This window comes from Lipotes vexillifer, unplaced genomic scaffold, assembly GCF_000442215.2.
Source record: "Lipotes vexillifer unplaced genomic scaffold, Lipotes_vexillifer_v1.1 scaffold1109, whole genome shotgun sequence".
NCBI classification, from domain to species: Eukaryota; Metazoa; Chordata; class Mammalia; order Artiodactyla; family Lipotidae; genus Lipotes; species Lipotes vexillifer.
The window spans coordinates 858,670-878,360 of record NW_006791562.1 but is presented as its reverse complement, the minus strand read 5'-3'; the positions used below and the strand labels follow the sequence as shown (position 1 = coordinate 878,360).

The 19,691-nt window shown below is 41.1% G+C and overlaps 1 protein-coding gene across 1 annotated transcript in view; it reads left to right on the top strand.

The window, feature by feature from the left end:
• Positions 1 to 5,148: 5,148 nt before the first annotated feature.
• NT5C1B (5'-nucleotidase, cytosolic IB) overlaps positions 5,149 to 19,691 on the top strand; it is a 23,099-nt gene continuing 8,556 nt past the window's right edge. The window contains exons 1-8 of the mRNA XM_007464464.1: positions 5,149 to 5,223; positions 6,984 to 7,076; positions 8,201 to 8,339; positions 11,028 to 11,507; positions 11,810 to 11,977; positions 13,113 to 13,242; positions 15,894 to 16,016; positions 16,405 to 16,589. Of these exons, the coding sequence (XP_007464526.1) occupies positions 8,307 to 8,339; positions 11,028 to 11,507; positions 11,810 to 11,977; positions 13,113 to 13,242; positions 15,894 to 16,016; positions 16,405 to 16,589 (1,119 nt within the window). The 5' untranslated portion in view covers positions 5,149 to 5,223; positions 6,984 to 7,076; positions 8,201 to 8,306. The remainder of the gene's footprint in view (positions 5,224 to 6,983; positions 7,077 to 8,200; positions 8,340 to 11,027; positions 11,508 to 11,809; positions 11,978 to 13,112; positions 13,243 to 15,893; positions 16,017 to 16,404; positions 16,590 to 19,691) is intronic.

Below are 19,691 nucleotides of genomic sequence, written 5' to 3'. Positions count from 1 at the left end.
CTCTTTCCCAATCCATCAATCACATCCCATCACATTGTGCCACAGACAGAGTTCTCTGGCTCCCTAAATCCCTGGTATCTCCTGAGTCATGTGGATAATCAAGGTGGACAGACTCAAGAAACGTGAACTTCAAAAAGAACTTATTCTTCATTGGTGAATCCTGAATGGCATATACTCTCCTCTCTGGAAAACTTCCCAGAACTGGTACTTTGCAGCCTCGACCTACGTAAGCAGAACGCTGACATAACTGCCATCTGAGCAGGGCCTGGTATATGCACATTGGCCTCCAGTCAATATTTTGGACAAGGAATTTCCACTTACCAGCTTTTGGCAAGAGAACTGTGCATACACACCATAAACAGAATTGATATGAGAAGCTACTCCTTAATCAGGCTCTGAGACTTATAGAGACACAGTCTCGTTGGATAGGGCTCATATTTAGAAACTATGAAGACTTGTCTGATCTAATTATTTAGACTATTCAATTAACTGCATAGGGTTTCAGACTGACATACTGCTAAGCTGGGGATAGAAGAATGGGCCACTGGAGAAGCTCCCTGAAGAGGAAGTGTGATTAAACAAACAATCGTTGTAAGCTTTAGAGGCAGGTAGGACTGAGTTAGAAACTTGATTCTACCAACTGCCAATTTTGTGACTTTGGACAAGTTGCCTCACTCAGTTTGGTAGTTAAAAAGTAGTAAATAGTCTGAAATATGAAAAGTGTCCTACGATTAAAATCATGAGCTCTCATGGTCCATACTTTTTCATTCATAAAGATTTCAAACCATCCCTATGCATTTCAAAAGGGAAAAAGCAGTCACTGCAAGCCTTTGAGGGCCTAGGCTCTAGAACGCACACAATGTTACTTCCCAGCACCACATTAAATAAAGCAAGTCACAGGCAGGCCTGGATTCAAGGGGTGGGAAATCTCTACTTCCTGATGAGAGTGGCTGCAAAATACTGTGTATGACCCCGTCAGCCACAGAACCAGGAACTCTGGGCCAAGCACATTACAAGCATTACATACATATTCCTCCCTAAAAGACTCATACTAGGTATCATAACATCCGCCTTATAGAGATGAAAAACAAGGTGCAGAGATGTTAAGGGACTTACCGAGATTAACTACGTGTTAGTAGCAGGGCTGGCTTTTAAATGCAGCTTTATTTGACTCAAAATCCAACACTGATACCTGATATATTTTGAAGGCCAATCATGAGAGATGCCATTTCTACAGAAAGGAGCTAAGAAGGATAAATCACTTTATCCCCACATTTATTTTCAGTACTATTCCAAAAGAAACACTGTGAGTACATAAACACTATGCAGGGGTCAAGGTGCCCCCAGGTCTGTTCCTCACCTGCCTCAACAGTCACAGACTCTCAGAGGGCTACAGGCATATGTCCACCACTCCTCCAAAAATATCCAAACACATGAATCTAAGAGACTTAAGAATAAGCTCAGACACCTCTCCATCTATTAACTTTCCCAGCTGATACTCTCAAAAAATAGGAAATGTATTTAAATCAAGTGCCCAAAGAAACCCCAGTTAGCCTGTATTCCTTGAGGTAGATGGTGGTGGTCAATCATTTCCAAGCCTGGGTTTTACTCATTTAGCTCTGTGTTTTGAAAGCTCACTAAGGTAAAGTCAGTTAAATGAGTGTGGTAGGCAAAATTCTAAGATCATGTCCCCACAAAAGACTCTTACCCTTAAATGATTCCCTCCCTTGTGAATATCGTGGGACATCACCCCCATGAGTAGGTTTTGTACATGGCAAAAGGGATTCTGTAGCTATAAGTTAGCTTACTCATCAGCTGACTCCAGGTTAATTTAAAAGGAGATTTTTCCAAGTGGACATAACCTAATCATGTGATTTCTTCCAGAACAAAGCACTGCCTCTGTCTGTTAACAAAAGAGAAAAGCAGAGATTCAAAGCAGGAGAGGAATTCAACACAAGGGAGGTTCTCCGTTAATGAGAGGGAAGTCCTGGGGCAAGAATCTGAGAATGGCCTCTAGGAGCTGAGAGTAAACCTTGGCCAACATCCAGCAACTTGGACCTCAGTCCTATAGTCACAAGAAACTGGATTGTGCCAACAGCACGAATGGACTTGGAAGCAGATTCCTCCCCAGAGCTTCCAAGTAAGAGCCCATCCTGATTTACACCTTGGTTTCAGCCTTAGGAGATCCTGAGCAGAGAACTCAGTTAAGCCCACCTAGACTTCTAGCCTGAGAACTATGATATAACAAATACACTTGTTTTAAACTGCTAAATGAATGATGACCTGTTACAAAGAGGTAGAAAATGAACACAGCAAGCCAATTCAAGTGACAGATGGGGACAAAAGGAAATCCTGACTCTTTCTCCTTTTCCACAACCCATTCTATTGTCTCAGGAAAGGTGAAGCTGTGTTGACTAATATTAGGCCCAACATGCCCCAAACTATCCATTCTATGACATGGATGGTGTCCATTGTTAACTGTATTAAATTTTTCAAAATAGTCTTGATTGGAAATATCATTAGACCACATATTCTCATTTTCAATCTGACAGTCTAGTTATGCCATAATAGCATGTCTACTTGGTAAGGCATCGATGATAACATCAAAGCAATGATTTTTGCAAAATTCTTTGTCCATAATTCACTAAAACAAAATGATAATGAACATATCTATTATTGCTATGCACATTATACTACTACCTATAATCCTTACAGCCTTCCTGACAGGTAGATGTTACTATTCCAATTTTGAGGACAACAAAACTGAAATTTGAATGGAGTAAGTGGTCCAAATACATTGATTAGCGGAGGTAGAATTTGAGTGAATGAGGTATCATTTATTGAGGCGACAAACACTGAGCAGAAAGCAGGTTTTAGGATTGAAATCAAGAGTTCTGATTTGGATATGCCAATTTGGAGATGTTACTGATCACCCAACTATATTTTTTAATGTACTAATCATTACGGACAGAAAAATTTTGTAATAAGGAACTTGTACTTTAGCTAACGAAAGGAGATACTCGAGAAAACATTATTTATAATAGCAAAAACTTGGAGATCCCCCAAGCATTCAATAGTAGGGAAATACACAAATTGTAGTGTACACACTCTAGAACATTTTGGCATCATTAAATTTATGATTACTCAAACCAAGTGGACTGGGAGTTACATCACCAGCTCCCCTAGTTTTCAGGCCTTCAGACTCAGAGTAAATTACACCATTGGCTTTCCTGGTTCTCCAGCTTGCAGACAGTATACTGTGGGACTTCTCATCCTCCACGATCACATAAGCCAGTTCCCATAATAAATCTCCTCATATATATCTATATATATATATCCTATTGGTTCTATTTCTCTGGAGCATGCTGACTAATACAGCTGCCTACATATATGTGTAGTTTTCCATGCTCTACAACAGAGCTAAGAATCAGAATATAATCAAGGAAAACAAATTAGAAAATCTGAAAGAAAAACAAATAATTTTTTATATCATCCTTAGCACTCAGAACAAAACAATATATTTACATATTGATACATAAAATAATTTAAAATACTCCTTCGGCTCATATTCTATTCTGGGTGGTATGTTATGGGAAAAGAACAATAACCAAGGAACTTATTGAATAAATGGATGCAGAGTTACACAGAAGAGACATGGAAGGGACCAGAAGCAAAAGCAGATCTTAGGTACAGGCTAGAGGGCCGGTCATTAACCAAAGACTTTTCCAATCCCTCCTCTCTGCAAAATCCTCCTCCTGTGTTTTACAGAACACAAGCTGAGACTCACAGCTTTTGTTCCTAACTGCTATTCTAATGCCTGCCCCTTCTCAGCCTGCCCTCCCTGTTCTGTCTGTGCCAGTAAGACTACAGAGTTTAGGAAATGGGAAGAATCACCACACTGACATTTGATTGGTTATACATGGACATGAATAAGAAATATTTCTAAACTTCTGTTCCTACAACTAGATTGCAGTGTAGATTAAATCAGTTAAAGATTTTTTTCAATTTTAACTTTGTAGTATAGCTGTAGCAAAATTATCAGTAAAAGTAATAACTAATATTCGTTAATCACTTATGAATGCCAATCACTGTCTTAAATACTTTTATTTCAACCATCACAACTACCATCTGATGTTGATACCACCGTTATTTCCATTTTCTAAATGAGGAAATTGAGATTTAGGACAATTAAACAACTTGTCTGGGATCACAGTGAGATGCGGGGAGGTGAAGGATTCAAACCCAAGCAGTCTAACCTGGAGCATATGTATTTAACTATCTAGAAGATCCTTTGGAGAACTTTGATTAAAGCTGTCAAAAACTTCTGATATTCAAACTAAGTCGTCAACTCCCATGAAGAGAGGCCAGAAATCTGTCTCAGTCCATGATGGTTTGACAAAATCAGGCTGGCATGGCACGTCTCTTACCTAAAATCAGAACCATAAGTGAAGAACATTATTGGACGCAATAAACCAGAGTCAGGGACTGGATTTTACATATTCTTCTCTGTGTGTATACAAGAGGGACGGATTGTGTTTAAGAACGTTTAAAGATGGGGCAAACACCAGGAAAAACAGTGCAAGTATCATTCTGCCACACTATGTTTAGCCACATTAAGTGCTTTGACTTAATAAATGGAAATGGCCTTCCCATTGTGAAAGAAACACCAAACACTAATGCTAAACTCAAGTCTAAACTCTGTGTCTAGAACAAGATCTCAGCTGTTAAAAAGTCTCCAGATTTTCAGAAAGTTCTCCAAAATCTGTCAGGATAAACAATAATAAATGCTTGGGTCCACAAATGAGTTTGCCATTCATTTTGGCAGTACCAGAAAATGTACAGCCACAAATGGAATTGATACAATGAGTAACTTACTAACATTAAAGAGATTTAAAAAGAAGGAAGCAGTAATACTGATGTTGCTACATATTGAACATTTGAACATTGTTTAGACATTGATTCCTAAAAACCCAGACAATGGTTATGAGTGGATGCACTCAAATAATACTATTTCTTTTTATTTTTTAAGTCACATATTCAGAGAGTCAGTTAGTTACTATGGAATCACATGTGATGTCATAAATTTGACATTCTAAATGCAGACCTAGACTGAGCAACAGAAACAATAGGAAGTGGAGCTGGGGAGAGGAAAACCTGCACAACAACAAAAGAATTTCAATAGTTAAAGAAATGAGTCAAACATCTCTGAAACAGAAAAAGAAGGTCAGTGAATTGAATGTCCTAGAATCTTGCCAAAGAACTGAGGAAATGTAGATATCAGTCCATCATTTGCCTCTAGAAATGCTCTGCAGCAATCAGATGATGACCACACATAGAGACAAAAGGAGAAGTAAAGAACATGAAGAGTGGAGAAAAAGGAGATTAAATCATGTGGTATAAGTCCACCCAATCAGTCAGCACTTATTGAGCAAATGCTCATATGTTAGCGGTCAGAGGCGAAAACACAGTTGCTATCTTTGAAGAATGCACAACCTAGTAGGAAAGAGAATACATAAACAAAGTACAATTCAGTACTCAGTAAAAGTATGTACAAAAGACACAGGCAACACAGAGGGATGTTTAATACTGGGAACTTCTCCCAGGCCGTGCTGAGCTTGGCTCTGAAGAACACTGAAGGGAAAAGGAGGTCATAAGATATAAGGGTGGTATATAGACAAATACAAGTCATTTGGCAAAAACAGAACATAGAGATAGAGTGGAGAGTGGAGGGCACACAAGTTGGAGGTAGACAGGATACATCATGAGACTCCTGGTCTCTCTAACCAAGAGAATGAAGAGTGTATCCAGAAATGAAGCATGAGCAGATTTACATTTTATAAATATCACCCTAAATAAATGGGGTAGATGGATCTAGAAGTTGAGAGGATTTAAGGCCATGAAATCTGGTCAAAAGCTACATTCTAAGAATGCAGACCCATAATGATCTGAGGCCTGGAACAGGAATGCAGAAGAGGGACTAGATTTAAAATATCTTTTGGAGTAATCGACAGGACTTCATGGTGATAGTGTTGAGGGGGTTGATGGAAAGATTTTAGGATTAGTTCTAGGATTATACAGCTATGCCATTCTCTTCAGACATAGACTCAGTCACTCAACTAACATCAACTAGATTTTTCCTGGGTGCAAGGCACAGAGCATAAAGAGATTAACAGACTGCCCCTGAGCACTTTGGTCTAGGCTAGAAGTTGAGCTCCTTAAACAGATAAATAACACTAATCTTGATTGCATTACAGCTACTGAATTGGCAGGAAACAATAGAAACACTGCTCTAATACAACGGTATTTCCTGCAGTTGAAAATGAAAACAAATATTTGAATAGATGTGCATGAAATAAGCCATTTTCTTCTGCTCCCCTACATGGTCTTCCCTACTAGTTCGTTAATAAGAGACCTCTTTTCACTCTTGATGCTATGAATAGTTAGAGAATATGAATAGAAGACATGCCTGTTGACTGATCTGTACAGGATTAAACTGCTTGATTTTAAAAATCTATTATTGATGAGGCTCAGATCGACAGAAAATTGGTTTATGAATAAAACAAACAAGAGAAGTTTCAGTTCTACATGGCAAATGAAAAAGTTCCATAAGTAGCAGTCTTCAGAGTAACAGAGAAAAGAAGTTGTTCTGTGTGAGCAGCTTCGCATTTAAATCCAAGTCCTGCTGACCCCTGGGAAATTCTCCCACAGCATTTCCCATGTTACCATTTTGTAAATGATAAATGCTTCATGTCTCAAATCTATAAACCGACATACTTCTATATTAAAAATCTGTTTGTATAGTTGTCTGTGTTCTTTTTACTCATGCTTGTTAGAACAGAGGAAAAATAATATCTATAATTTATATTTTTGATAGTGGCAAAGAGACAAATTCTAACTTTCATTTATCCTTTGATTCCCCAAACCCAAGGTTTCTAATGCCCCGAGATGAAAAATTAATAAACATTCTTTGTTTCCATATTAAGAATGAGACCGGACCGAGGTACTCAAAAGACAGCCTAGAAGCAGACAAATCTAGAAAGGATTCTGAGAAATCAGGAGTTCGTCTGAGCACTCAGGTGAGCTGACCTCTTCAGAGCTGTTGAGAGAATTAAAAAGGAGACAGCATAATAAAAAAATATTAGCGGGCAGGGGATTTTGGGGAGAAAAGACTGAGCTATCAAGATTTGTATTAAGGGATACCTAACGTCCTCGTGGCGAGGTTAAGAAAATACTAGAAGAAGCTGGCCCCTGCCTACCCATCCAGCACACATCCCAATGTTCATGCAGAATAAATGGCATAGAAACCTCTGCTCAGCCTGTGGGAGGAGACTGGCCTTTGTTCAAATCAGGGAGGGAAGGGGAGTCTGGCCATCGCATTGACCATCTTCTGCACCATCTTTCAGATGAGGCGTGCAGTCATACCGCGTCACTCGCTGAGATGCTGCCCCCATGCGGGGTCACTCGTCGTGTAGACACTGCCTTTGTGCAGCTGAGGGAAAAGTGCTTCTTGGCCCCTGCCGCACGATACGTATTTATATTCACACGTGCCTGTTGTGGGAGCAGGGCTGGCAGATCACCGTGATCAGGGTGAGCTGAGACCAAACTACTGACTTTGGAGGGGAGCTACAGGCAACCTGGGTGAGGGGAAGGATACGGGTGGGGATGGAAACTTCCACTTGCATCTCTGTGGTCTCCTCCATCCTGTTTCTCCCAAAGGCAGTGCTAGAGGGCGCTATTCTCTCTTCTGCAGTTGCCTGGGAGCCCGGCTACAGCCTTGTTGAGGTACCAGTGCCCTTCATCTTTGTAATCTGGTCAAAAATGTTGGGTATGTCTTTTCAGCATCTGCTAACAAGCTTATCCTTAAGGGCAGAAGTGGGGAAGAGGGAGGAAAAATGCTCAACTCTACTGAGTTCCGCATAAGAGGAGTCACAGGTGAAAAACTATGAGATGTCAGACTTGTTTCTTGGTTTTGGATGCTCTTCCAGGTAGATTCCCACTTTATTGCTCCTCACAGAAGTTAGGATTGCGCCAGAGCTAGAATAATACACAAGGGCCAAGACTGAATTACACGTCATAGAGGGCAGGGGCCTTCTCACTGATCACTGCTATATTTGGCTTGCCATGGCTGTTTCGTAAGCATATGTGTGGAAGGACTCAGTGGTGGGTTATTACACTCCTGGGTCTCTTCTCTCCTTGAAAGGGATCACAAGAATTAACCTTGCTGAAGACAGACTCTCGAGGGTACCTAGTGAGAAATCAGTGGTCTCGAATTTCACGGAGCCCATCCACCAGAGCTCCATCAGTAGATGAGTCCAGAAGCAAGAACACAAAGTCTTAAGGTAGAGATGGGAATGAAAGGGAAGAGTACATGCCATAAGAATAATAATGGGCTTCCCTGGTGGCGCAGTGGTTGAGAGTCCACCTGCCGATGCAGGGGACATGGGTTCGTGCCCCAGTCCGGGAAGATCCCACGTGCCGTGGAGCGGCTGGGCCCGTGAGCCATGGCCGCTGAGCCTGCGCGTCCGGAGCCTGTGCTCCGCAACGGGAGAGGCCATAACAGTGAGAGGCCCCTCGCTGAGATGCTGCCCCCATGCGGGGTCACTCGTCGTGTAGACACTGCCTTTGTGCAGCTGAGGGAAAAGTGCTTCTTGGCCCCTGCCGCACGATACGTATTTATATTCACACGTGCCTGTTGTGGGAGCAGGGCTGGCAGATCACCGTGATCAGGGTGAGCTGAGACCAAACTACTGACTTTGGAGGGGAGCTACAGGCAACCTGGGTGAGGGGAAGGATACGGGTGGGGATGGAAACTTCCACTTGCATCTCTGTGGTCTCCTCCATCCTGTTTCTCCCAAAGGCAGTGCTAGAGGGCGCTATTCTCTCTTCTGCAGTTGCCTGGGAGCCCGGCTACAGCCTTGTTGAGGTACCAGTGCCCTTCATCTTTGTAATCTGGTCAAAAATGTTGGGTATGTCTTTTCAGCATCTGCTAACAAGCTTATCCTTAAGGGCAGAAGTGGGGAAGAGGGAGGAAAAATGCTCAACTCTACTGAGTTCCGCATAAGAGGAGTCACAGGTGAAAAACTATGAGATGTCAGACTTGTTTCTTGGTTTTGGATGCTCTTCCAGGTAGATTCCCACTTTATTGCTCCTCACAGAAGTTAGGATTGCGCCAGAGCTAGAATAATACACAAGGGCCAAGACTGAATTACACGTCATAGAGGGCAGGGGCCTTCTCACTGATCACTGCTATATTTGGCTTGCCATGGCTGTTTCGTAAGCATATGTGTGGAAGGACTCAGTGGTGGGTTATTACACTCCTGGGTCTCTTCTCTCCTTGAAAGGGATCACAAGAATTAACCTTGCTGAAGACAGACTCTCGAGGGTACCTAGTGAGAAATCAGTGGTCTCGAATTTCACGGAGCCCATCCACCAGAGCTCCATCAGTAGATGAGTCCAGAAGCAAGAACACAAAGTCTTAAGGTAGAGATGGGAATGAAAGGGAAGAGTACATGCCATAAGAATAATAATGGGCTTCCCTGGTGGCGCAGTGGTTGAGAGTCCACCTGCCGATGCAGGGGACATGGGTTCGTGCCCCAGTCCGGGAAGATCCCACGTGCCGTGGAGCGGCTGGGCCCGTGAGCCATGGCCGCTGAGCCTGCGCGTCCGGAGCCTGTGCTCCGCAACGGGAGAGGCCATAACAGTGAGAGGCCCACGTACCGCAAGAAAAAAAAAAAAATAATAATAATAATAATAACATAGATTGAAGCTTTCCATGCGCCAGGCCCTGTTCCGTGTACTTTATATCTTTTAGCTAACTTAGCCCTCACAGACCCCCACCCCCATCAATCCCCAGAGTAAGAAAACTGAAACACAGAATAACTTCCCCAAGATTTCACACTAGTAATGCTCATAGAGCTAGATTAACACCTAGGATCTCTAGGTCTATAAACTGCACATTGAATGATTAAACTCCATGGTTTCTCCTTCCTTCCTTCACACATTCAAAAACTATTCATTGAGTACCCAAGACTCAGAAGAGGGGGTGAAAATGTCAACAAAGGAGGTAAATTGTTGAAGCGTATTAGGTTGTGTGACGCTTTGAGCCCTTAACTAGGCCTAGTCACATAAGAAGAAAAAGTTTGTTGTGAGAATTAGTTTTTGGATGCAGAGTGTGACACAGGCCCAGACACTGGGAGAACCAATCCATCTGTCTCTGTGAGGACTGGCTCAATAATCTAACCAAGAACATGCCCTTTGAAACGTGTGAAATAATCACAAAAACTGGAATAATATATGGATGCTTAATAATCTATCTCATACCTTAGTGAAGGAGTCCTTTCTCTAGAATGACTAGAAGCAGTTCCTATTTAGGAAGATGATTCTCTCCAACTGAGCTTCACTGGCACAAGAAGTTCTGAAGGTGATGGGGAGACACTTGATTCTCCAGCCTACTGACCTTCCCAGCACTCACTGCATTAATCACAGAGTAAATGTGGAGACGGACACCCCTGAGGTGCTTTGCAGAGCCTTCTGGTGGGAACTTCTGGTCTAGCTGCTTATAAAGTTAAGTGGAGGTCACAGATGGAGGCAGTGGTAAGCAAGGTCCCTTTCTCAAGCCTTCTGTCCTACCTGAAGGTCTCTGACTGAGCAGGTATATGTGAAGAATGTGACAGAACTTTGCAAACTATGTGCCAGCTATCTAAGGGCAAGGAAGAGGACCTCTACCCTATCTACTCCAAAAGAAAAAAAAAGTGTGAGGTGCTGATGGAACAACTGGGGGGAAATGAAAGCAGTCTGTCTCTGTGTCCATGTAACAGAAATGTCTAATATATGGAGCCTTGAAACGTCTGAGCCCCTTTAAGCCCTACTTAAGGGAGCTGAGATGAACCAGGATTCACCTAAGAGCTGGGAATGGAACACAGAGAAGGGGACAGCTCCTTGACCCCAGCTGGGCAGAGGTGAGGATGGGGACCCTAGGCGGGCATCTAAGCCCTAGGTGGGCTCAGAAGCCCACTTTCTTGCTCCAGCCCCCCAGTAACTCCACGACCTCCCGGACTTCATCCACCTCCCCTAGCCATCAAGAGTCGCCAAAGCCACTGTCAGCGCAGCACTCGCCACCCACACCAACCATGCCGCTCGACTCACGTTCTTCCACGAACCCGGAGGTCCAGCTCCAGACCGGGTCCCAGCGCAGCACCAAGATGGCTGAGAATTCCGACGCCTGGTTTCCTGGCCTGGGGCGGGAAATCCAAGAGGCTCCGTACACACGAGAGTCGCAGGACTCGCGAGATTCCAGGGATACGCAGCAGCGGGAATATCTGCGCACGCCCCCCACTGAAAGGAAATCCTATGGTCAGCGCAGGGCTCTCTATCCGTCACAGCTGGATCAAGACTGTATGCCTGACCTGGTCAGGCAGCGAGAGGAAGAGGCGGACGAGGACGATGCCTACTGGGCATCCGTGAGAACACTGTTCGAGAAGACACCGAGCTGCTCGCGCCCCAGGCTGGTGAGCAGGGCCCGCCTACCCTGGTACCCGGGTTGCCGCTCCACGCAGCCCCGCGGCCGGACCTCTCTCAGCCTCCCTCCTGTCCATGGTATAGGGAAGTTCACCCAGCCCCCTGCTTCTCCTCCCTGAACCTACCCCTTGGCACAATAGCCCCCAGGACCCAGCCCTTGGCTGTCTCCAGCATCCCAGTCCTCCAAGCCGGGACCCAAGTGTTTCCTTCCCACCCTGCCCTGGGATGAGGCCCATTCCTGATCCCTTCAGGTCTGTGTGACTCATCCTTCTGTCAGTGCCCCTCTCTGCAGCCCAAACCCAAGCATGCCATCACCATCGCTGTGTCATCCCATGTGCTCTTCAACATGGTGGACGGCAGGAAAATCGACAAGGAAGAGGGTCTGGAAAAGTACATGGAGTATCAGCTTTCCAATGAGAATGTCGTGCTGGCCCCAGGGCCGGCCTTCCACTTTGTCAACGTACTCTGCAAAGCTGTCTTCGGCCTTCCAGGACTCTGGATGGCGGGGAAGGACTCATGCTAATCCCTGGGATCTCATCCAGGTTTCCTTATGATTCCTAATCCACCCTTGTCATTCTTGCCTTTTTTAAGTCTACCCCAGGTCAGTTTATATTTTCACAGAAGCTTCCACACTGTTGAGGGAGGGACTGCAGCCCTAGATTTGGAATGTTGAGCTTCCCTAAGTGGAGTCCAAATTCTGAGACCTGTAACAGAAACTTTTGTTCTCTCCATAGAAGGAGCAGTAAACCAGAAGCAATAATGAGTTTACGATTCCAAGCAGTAGAAATAAAACACCCCATTCAAATAAGATTAAATTCACTTTAGCTGCTCTTGCCCCAAACACAGCATATTAAGAAACTCAAGATGCTCTTGGCACTTAGGGGCATGACTTTAATAGAGAAAGTAAGGTTCTTGGAACTTACACTGAAATGTATAGCACTTATAGCTCTGAACCCCTATATAACTTATACAAATATTACACAATGACATCATAACCAGGCAGAAACAAATGACACCTCCAGGTGTTGTAAGTAGAAAGTAGTTGTAAGGCATAGTGGAAGCATGAGAGGAAACCACAAACCTATTCTAAAGACTCATGTTTTAAAAAATATACAAAATGCTCACTTTGGCAGCACATGTGCTAAAACTGGAACAACACAGAGACCATTAGCATGGCCTCTGCACAAGGATAACATGAAAATTCTTGAAGCAGCCTATACTTTTCACAATAAAAAATAATCATCAGATGATAAAGAAAGGCAGGTTTTATGAATCAAAAACAAAAATAGACAAACCATGAAAGGGTTAGCCTGATCCTATCTATGTACCTCACAGAAATAATTCTAGTAAACCAAATGTTGTAACAATTTTCAACAAACATTACCTATCTTTCAGTAAACATTAACTGAGGTCCTATGTATGCAAGGCTGAAAATACTGAAATGAATGGCATAACCCTGACTTAAAGGAGCCACAGTCTCTCAGTGAAGAGTCTTGAGGGCTTGAATTGGACACCTATGGGATCCTTTCTCTCCAGACCCCCAATGCCCACTTTGCCTGGCCCTCTTTACACACATTTGTGTTTGTAACCTTCAGGCACTGCAGCACGTCAATGCTAGACTCTGTGAGCTGTATCCTGATGAACAGGACTTATTTGATATTGTTCTGATGACTAATAACCATGCCCAAGTGGGAGTGCAGCTTATAAACAGCGTCAATCACTATGGTAAGTAAAATAAATACCGTGTGGAAGAACAGCTCGCTGCTCTGGAAGAGAGAAGCCATGTTATTTTGCTCACTGTGGCCTAACTAATGCAGTGTCTGATAGTGACACCCCCTTCTGCGTGAGGAATGTTTATTTGCCTATGTCAGAACAAGAGAGGCCATGTTCATTTTTAACTTCAGCACAGAGTTGGGCCCAAAGCTCTGGACTTAACTTGTCAAGTGTGAATTTCAAAGTCTTAATCCCAGGTCCTGCAATATATTTCTCTGTTTTATGTTTTTCACTTCTGAACTTGACTTCAAGGAGCCATCAACCCAGGGCTTTCTCTGTGTGATCAGACTTCCTGCTCACCACAGACGCATGTTAAAGGTTTAAAGGTTTTTACCTTTCCTTTCCACTCTTAACATCTGACTCGCCCCGGCTGCACTCCCCACACATCAAATTCATACTCATGCCAGCAAAACTGTCTTTATTCCTTTACAGGGAAAATTGGTTTGACACTAGTCTCTTCATAGCATTTCCATTAGTGTGTTGGTGACTTTAAGGGGAGGTCCTCATTTTTCCTCTTATGAATTTACCTGACTTATGTGGGGACCTTTAGCCCATTTTCTAAGTGACATATCCAGTCTTAAGGGTATGTCAAGTCAAAATAAGGTCTAAATTTGGCATATTTAACTTCTAGGCTTAAATTAGGCATATTTATAAATAATCACTATCTATCACAAGTTATAAGTTTTGTACTATATTATCCTAATTATAAGGCCAACATCTTACTGATACACAGTTGAAAATATGTTTACCTTTCAAAAACACAGTCTTCATAGTATTATGCTATGAAAAGAGAGAATATATATAAAAGCTTTGGCAGAGATGAGTGGTGTAATCACTCAATAAAGGACAGCTATTATTTTTACAAAACAGCCTTATTTGATTTAGTAGGTGATTTAAGTCTACCTATCCCTCACCACACTAAGCCCATTGAGCTTAGTAGCATGAGAAATTTTGCTTATTTACATACTAATTCTGTTAATGAACAGATAAAGCCCAATCTTGCGCAGCCTTGCTCATGGAATGACAACTTTTCACCTGAAGAGTTAGTTACCTTCTCTCAGGGCTGAAGACAATTTGTATCTCCCTTCGCTGTGGTCTTTTCTATATTATAATTATCTGCTTACATGCCTGGCTCCTGAGTGAACTGTGATCTCCTTGAGAAGAGGGACGATGTTTTCACCATTTCTGAAGTCCCCAGTACCACCAAATAATTTCTGATCATTAAATTAATATTATTTAAGGATTTGTAGAGTACACTTTCATGCCACTTATGCCCAATGTTGGTTTAAGTGAAAAAGTGAGAGTATTTTGTCCATACCACGGCAAATACTTCCACTTCAACTGTTGATAGATCCTATCCACTCTCTTGGTCCATGCAGATGATAAACAACTGACTAGCTGGCTCAGCAACAACTGGCTCAAAATTCTGCTTTATGTCATCTGCAGCTGCCCAGTTTTATCATATATCCAAAAACACTTTGAATGGGTACATAACTTATATACCTAATGTTATACCTTAGTTATTCTCACATCATTGGAACCATGGTTTGCTTTTATAAATAATCCTGTGCTGAGACCTTTCTACATAAATCTTTATAAGAGTTTCAGATTATTCCCTTAGGATAAACTCTTTAAAAAAGGAATCCTAGGGCTTCCCTGATGACACAGTGGTTGAGAGTCCCCCTGCTGATGCAGGGGACACGGGTTCATGCCCCGGTCCAGGAGGATCCCACATGCCGCGGAGTGGCTGGGCCCATGAGACATGGCCGCTGAGCCTGTGCATCCGGAGCCTGTGCTCCGCAACGGGAGAGGCCACAACAGTGAGAGGGCTGCATACCACAAAAAAGAAAAAAAAAGGAATCCTAGGTCAAAAGGTATAAGCTGCTTAAAAGCTATCAATACTTTTATCAATAAATATCAAATTACTTTCTAGACAGCTTGTACCAATTTATACTTTCATCCATAGTGTATGTAAGTGCCTATTTTACAAACCTCTCACCAACATCTAGTGGGTTTTTTTAACTGTTGTTGATTTGAAAGGCATTTAATGGTATATTAATATCAGTCTGCTAATGATTGCATTTAAAATTTCAAGTCAAGAGAGACAATTTCAGACCTTCTCTTGTTGTTTTGAGGAAATAGTTTAAATGCTATCACTACTTGCTATTACTATTGTATTGTTACTAAAGAAATACTAAAATGGTACTTAAAAACAGAGCCACATCTTAACTGGCCCTCTCAACAAGTGAGGATGCTGCAGCTAAAGGAAAAGTGCACTGCTCTAGTCTAGACAAGAGTCAATGTGAAGCACTGGTCTTAGACAGTCTTTATGTCTCAGTTTCCTTTTCTGTAATGAGGATAATAATGCCTGCCGCAACAGCTGTGTGAGAGTAAACTGGCATGGCCTATCTGGATATACTTCATAAACTATCATGCACCATTATATAAAATAGCTGAGACATTTTTCAATATTGGTACTACAAAGGTAGTTCTAAAACTGCAGTAGGCACTCATTTATTCCTAAGGTAACTTTCACTCGCATTTCCAGTAAGTATATTGTCTTTAGTCTCTGACATAACAAAGTCTTTCTTGCCCGATAATAGGATTACTAATTGACCGGTTCTGTCTGACTGGTGGAAAAAGCCCCATTGGCTATTTGAAGGCATATCTTACCAACTTGTATCTTTCTGCGGATTCTGAAAAAGTACAAGAAGCAATACAAGAAGGTATGACTTGGTTTCCTCTCTCTAGAGGTCTGCACTAGTGTTTCATTCCATTGGCATTCACGTATGATTATGTGGTTTACGTCGTTGTTGGGTTTTCTGCTAAGGTGTTTCCACAAGTGGCAGCCCTTAAGTTTGTCTTTTAGAGCTCTCCCCTTCATGGAGGTGAACATCTTCAGTGATTATCCTACACCCATTTTACACTTTCCCATCCCTTATAGAAACGGAGGCAGTACAAAGGTGACTGTTTCAAGATGTGTGGTTGTGAAGAAGAGTTGTATTGTCAGGTAATAGCGAGAGAGGAAATTCGAGGTCTGGGAAGAACTTTTTTTTTTAATAGACACTAAAACATATGGTCCTAAGGAGAGTACTAATTCCAACGGTCTTCCAGGGATCGCCTCTGCAACAATGTTTGATGGAGCCAAAGACATGGCTTACTGTGACACACAGCTCCGTGTGGCCTTTGATGGGGATGCCGTCCTCTTTTCTGACGAGTCTGACCATATTACCAAGGAGCATGGGCTGGACAAGTTCTTTCAACATGAAGCACTATTTGAGAATAAGCCTCTTGCTCAGGTAGGTTCAATGAGCTCTAATTAATTTTGATCTACTTATTTTCCAACATATACCAATATAAATATTTCTTCATTGTGATGACTTTTAAATTTTTTTAGGCAGGCCACTCCTCACTTCTTATCCTTTGTAGTTTTCTCCCCTTGTTTCATGAACTCATTTTAAAGCATCTGTGGCCAACTTTTTTTTTTAATTTTAGTGTTCTTTTATCTATCCTTTTGGAAATGTTTCTATGATCTTCTCATGAGAAAGAGTTCACCTCCTCCAAATTATGAGTAACAGAGGTAATACGGCTTACCAGTTAGCCATTTCTATATAATAGTTCACAAAATAGTAAGGTTATTTCCAATAGGTCAGTAAACATTTGTTGAACCTCTCTGTCCATACCCTTAAACTCCATAAAGGTAGCACTTAGTTGAGAAAAATCTGCAAAACTGAGAGTTTAAATTAAATCAAATAATGAGCTCCAAGCAAGTACAAAGTATGAGCAATTAAAATTTTAGGTTTTTTGGAATCAATCCATGAACCGAAGTGTTAAAGTCATGGTCTAGAATGAACAAAACCTGCAAGTTCTGAACCAAAGGAGATTTGAACATCAGAGTATTCTCCAAAATGAATATGAAATGATGGATCATTCAGTTTTAATCTATGAATCTTACCTAGGCTTTTCTTTTAAATTGGCCTTTTTTTCTCATCTCTTCTTGAACTTAAGATCTTAAATATTGTTAGTTTTATTACATTTATAAAAGTAGGAAGAGACTAATTGAAAGATGAAAGTTTTACTAACTCACCTCACATTACAGCAAGTGATATTTAAATTCTGTGTGTTTTTGTGTGTGTATGTTTAACTTCACAGTCCCTTCCTAAATAGCTTCTTTAGAAGTCTTCAGCTCATGTCAAAAAGTTGTTCAGTGTTAACAAAGTTTACTATTGAGAGGAAAACCCTTTGTTATATTTTACATAAGTCTGCTTTGCTGAAATTTAGAGCCCATTGTACATTAGCCTTTAAGCATTATTAAAATGTTCAAGATCTCTAAAGAGCACTTAAAAGGAAAAAAAAACTTCAAAACAAGAATTATTTCAAGATAGTCTTAAAATACCATTTTTTTCCTCTCAGGGAAAGAATCCAAATTTCTTTTAGATTCTGTACTTATCAGTTCTTTTCTCCATATTTTAAAGCATTTTTCCCATTAAACAACTGAAATTGTGAAGTTCAACACTAGTTATTGCAGGAATACCCAATAAATTTTTACTAAGCATACTTGTTTTCATAATGCGGTCCTTCTCACAGTGGAAAATTCACATAGAAAGGGTAGCTTTCCTATAAAGACCAGGCTTTGCCAGATGTTTCCACTGATGAGAAGGAAGTTATGAGATATGATTCCTAACCAAGGCTTTCAACTATGTTGGTCATGGGGCTTATGGTTTCATCATGACAGTATCCCAATTGTCTCCAATGAAGGAGATCTGAGAGTCACCAGCAAATGGGACAGCTGGACAGGATTAATTTAGCCACTCTCATTGTAGCTTATAAAGCCTCCAATGTGGTACCATGACAAGTAATGGATGTCTCCTGATTTGATATCTATCTCATTTCACCATTCTGGGATAGTGATCTCCGTGTGTGTGTGTGTGTGTGTGTGTGTGTGTGTGTGTTTTAATCAGAATTGTTGAGGTATACTTTATATGTAGTATAATTCATCATTTTTAGTGCACGGTTCTGAGAGTTTTGACAAACATATGTGTACAGTCGTGAAACCACGATCAAACTCAAAATACAAAATTCCCTTGTGCTTCATTGTAGTCATCCTAGACCCCTATCCTCAGGATCTGTCAAACACTAATCTGATTTCTGTCCCTATAGTTTTGCCTTATCCAGGTGTCATATAAATGGAACCCCACAGGATGCAATCTTTGAATCTGACTTATTTTACTTAGAATGATGCGTTTGAGATTCATCTGTGTCATTCCCTGTATTAGTAGTGCGTTCCTTTTTACTGCTGAGTAGTAGTCTGTTCTATGGATGTACCACATTTTTTCATACATTTACCTATTGGAGGATATTTAGGTCATTTCCAGGTTTTGGCATTTATAAATAAAAGTACTTTAAGCATTTGTATACAGGGTTCTGTGTAAACACAAAATTCTCATTTCTCATGGGTAAATACCTCAGAGTAGGATTGCTAGGTCACAGGATAGGTATACGTTTAACTTTATAGATAGTGCCAAACTATTTCCCAAAGTGGTCACGCCACTTTGCATTTCCAATGAAAGATTTTTTGCTCTGCATCCTTGCCAGTATTTGGTAATGTCAGTTGTTTTTCATTTGTTTGTTTGTTTTAAGCTGTTCTGGTGGTTACATAACTGTATCTCATTGTGCCTTTAATTTGCATTACCCTAATGATAGATGATATTGAACATTTTATCAAGTGCTTATTTGCCATCACATGTATTCTTTGGCAAAAATATCTGTTCAAGTCTCTTGCTCATGTGAGTTGGGTTGTTTTTTATTTCATTATTGAGATTTGAAAGTTCTTTGTATTACAATTCTGGATACAAGTCCTTTATCATATATTTGTTTTGCAAATACTTTCTCTCAGTCTGTCCTTGTCTTTTCACTCTTTTAATATTTTTCAGTGTCCTTCAATGAGCAGAAACTTATAATTTTAATGAAATTCAATTTATCTATTTGTTCTTTCATGAATTGTGCTTGTTATGTCATATCTAAGAAATCTTTGCTAACCCAAGGCAAAAATTTCCTCCTATGTTTCTGAACAGGAGTTTTTACAATTTTATGGTGTTTTTTTTCAGAATTATTACCTGTTTAAGCTGATGCATTTGTGCAAAGTATTAAGGTTCATTTTTGCTACTTATGGATATATCTTAATTGTTTCAGCACTATTTGTGGAAAAGACTGGCTTTCTTTTCCTTTAACATAGGTATCTATCCTTTTGCCAATATCACACTGTTTTGATTATCATAGTTTTATAGTCAGACTTGAGATCTGGTGGCAAGAGTCCTCCAAATTTGTTATTTTTCAAAATTCTTTTGCCATTCTGATTCCTTTGCACTTGCATATAAATTTAAAAATTAGCTTGTCCATTT